This window comes from Echinococcus granulosus (assembly GCF_000524195.1).
Source record: "Echinococcus granulosus chromosome Unknown EG_S00403, whole genome shotgun sequence".
Lineage (NCBI taxonomy): Eukaryota > Metazoa > Platyhelminthes > Cestoda > Cyclophyllidea > Taeniidae > Echinococcus > Echinococcus granulosus.
The window spans coordinates 5,470-8,110 of record NW_020170782.1 but is presented as its reverse complement, the minus strand read 5'-3'; the positions used below and the strand labels follow the sequence as shown (position 1 = coordinate 8,110).

General features: G+C 48.9%; 1 protein-coding gene across 1 annotated transcript; it reads right to left on the bottom strand. All coding sequences in view use genetic code 11, as the record gives it.

Annotated features, from left to right (window-relative positions):
* Positions 1-246: 246 nt before the first annotated feature.
* Positions 247-1,143, bottom strand: EGR_11134 (hypothetical protein; the record flags this gene model as incomplete). The annotated part of the gene is made up of 2 exons (XM_024500381.1): positions 247-254; positions 825-1,143. 2 exons carry the CDS (start codon positions 1,141-1,143, stop codon positions 247-249), a joined length of 327 nt encoding a protein of 108 aa, XP_024345206.1.
* Between the last annotated feature and the right edge of the window lie 1,498 nt (positions 1,144-2,641).

Below are 2,641 nucleotides of genomic sequence, written 5' to 3'. Positions count from 1 at the left end.
ATGCAACAACAAGGGTGAGACCAACGATTTGACAAATGACAGCATATACAAATCGGTCGTGGATTCAATTACATTGGCGTAGATCTGATGAGACCTGTGTGCGCTTTATTGCATCAATGTTACTATTTTAGATGTTACGATTTGAAATTAATCCAAAAACTAATGCTTTGACCTCGAGTTGTCGAGTCTACAATAACCGTGTGATTGATTCGGTAGTGCGAGTTGAAATACAGCTTAAACCGGGATTTACACACCTGCAAATTTAAGGAGAGGCGCTATTGTGTCGATGTTACACATTATCGTGCAACAAGTGGCAGACGGGTACCAGAGCAACGCACTCCTAGATGATCTACTCATCATGGCACCGTGAAGATACCCTCAACTAGGACAGGTGACAGTAAGCCTCTGGTTTTGTTTGCAACCGGTGCATATTAGGGTGTGCACAGACTCCGACAGACTCCCAACCAGAGTGATGAGTGGACGAATTGCGGCACTGATGTGCTTATTTGCCGACGAGTTCGCGTAAGCAAGACGGTGGGTATTGTGAGCACCACCCGGACAGCTACCTGGGTAGTGGGGATTGTCGCAGACACCTGGTGGCTTCGGTCTCGTGTAATTTTTGGCACTCGTTTGACCTTCACCTTACAACGAGTAATGGCGCACCTAAAGTACATGCACACGTGATTCTGGATTACCAGGAGGTACTGGACGAGATCACCACACTCCAGAATGGCGAAACCGAAACAGTTTAGGGAGTTGGAGGCATCCCCGACACCTGCCAGTGCAGATAAAGTCAACGACTACGATAACCACTCTTAACTTACAACCAATCCTTTTCGTGTCCTCGCCTTCCATACTGCCGTCTTGATAGAAGAGGTGAGGCAGTGCGGATCCTTCCCACTGTGTTTCACAGAATGCGAAGTCGAGTGCACAGATGGAAATGCTGTCTGGAGGGTGTGCAGTACTATGTCCATCAGCAGAGCAGCATTTTGGGCTGCCGTTTCCTGCATGTGTCGCAGAAGCGACAGTTGTGGCATCTGCGTTTGTGTAAAATCGTCCACGTAATCCACGTCGCGTGCCTCGGTCGACAATCAGGGTCGAAGACGTCAATGGGTTGCTGATTGCATTTTCAACTGCCTGCATGTGCGGTTCACGTTTCCAACGCGTGTCAGAAACTCCTCGGTCTCATGCATTGCCAGTTCCAAGCATTTGTACCTCATATTCAACAGCCACGACTGCTCACTGAATTTGACTTTGTCCTCTGAATCGTGGTGAAACTCCTCTGTGCAGTGCAGTCGGCTCATGTTGCGACTGTTGTGGGCGGCTAAACGGACAGAGTCGTCACATTCGCCTGCGTTAACAACTCCATCACCTTCAACTGTTGCTCAGGAGCAGTCAAAGCTCTGCCGTATCCGTGGTCGAAATTGTCATCAAATGGTTCTGTGTTGTGTGAATGTGAATCCTCTCCAGCTCCCAACTCGCAACGCGATAACCACGAGGCCAGACTACATGGGTGCGGATGTCCTTCCTCACCGACGTGTATGAGTGAGCAGAGAAGGGTGTGACGATGAGTGCGTACGCATCGACCAGACAGAGAGGGCCAGTCAATTCCGTCTGACTCACTCGACGGTATCTGTCACACGCACTTGTGGCATTCTAATTGACCTTGGCCGTATAGTGATGATTGGCGTACTTTGGGTGCATCTATAGGTGACCTCAATCCAACAGAGGGAATTGGCGAGGGCGACGCTTCCTGGATTATTCGGTAAGTAGTTGTAAGAGTGGAAACGCCCAACAAATCGAACAGGAGCATTATCTAGGCTCACGGACATTTCCATCACACAGAGAACGCGATGAAGCTGTTCTGTGCAATCTTCGTCGTTCTCCACATGGTGGCAGACAACGAAGCATTTCGCGATTCCTTAGCAAGACTCCAGTTAACTGGCGAAATGTGCCACTACACAGTCGTCCAACCTCAACCTACATATTACTGACGTACTCAGGCTAACTGTCACTTCACATAACCGTCGATCACGAATGCACATGTTGCCCGAAGATGTTTCAGTAGCTAGACAAGAATTGCAAAAAAGTGTCGAAGCAAAGCATTGTCATCCTCTTTTCTACTTCACTCTTTCTTCTGCAGTGTAGTTGGTGAGGTGCCTACGGCCCCGCAGAAGCATTCCTCTTCGTCTTTCTCGAGGTTCCACTTGAGGCGTCATCTCAGAACATTCTAGTCGTGCCTGATTGACCCATATCAAGCAGAGAAGTGCAATGCCAGCCACTCGAAGTCCAAGATCAATCAGGTGCAGTAAGCATGCGCAACTGAAATCATTGACACTCAGAATCACACACTCAAGGAGGCTCCATTCTGTCGCCACCAGGCGCGTACACACAAACCGTACCCCTATCGGCTACTCATTACGTCAGCAGAAAGAGCATCAGCACTGAAGTCTTTGCCTATTGATAATTTGGTTGGTGGCCCTGATGAATCCAGACAACTCACGCACACATACTCCACTGCATCAGCGTTGGCAACACGACTTGCAGCAGGTGTCCCACCATCCTTGACACCACTTCCGAAGCAGAGTAATGCGATTCACAATTACACTAAGTAGAAATGAATGCCATTGGGCCTACTTAC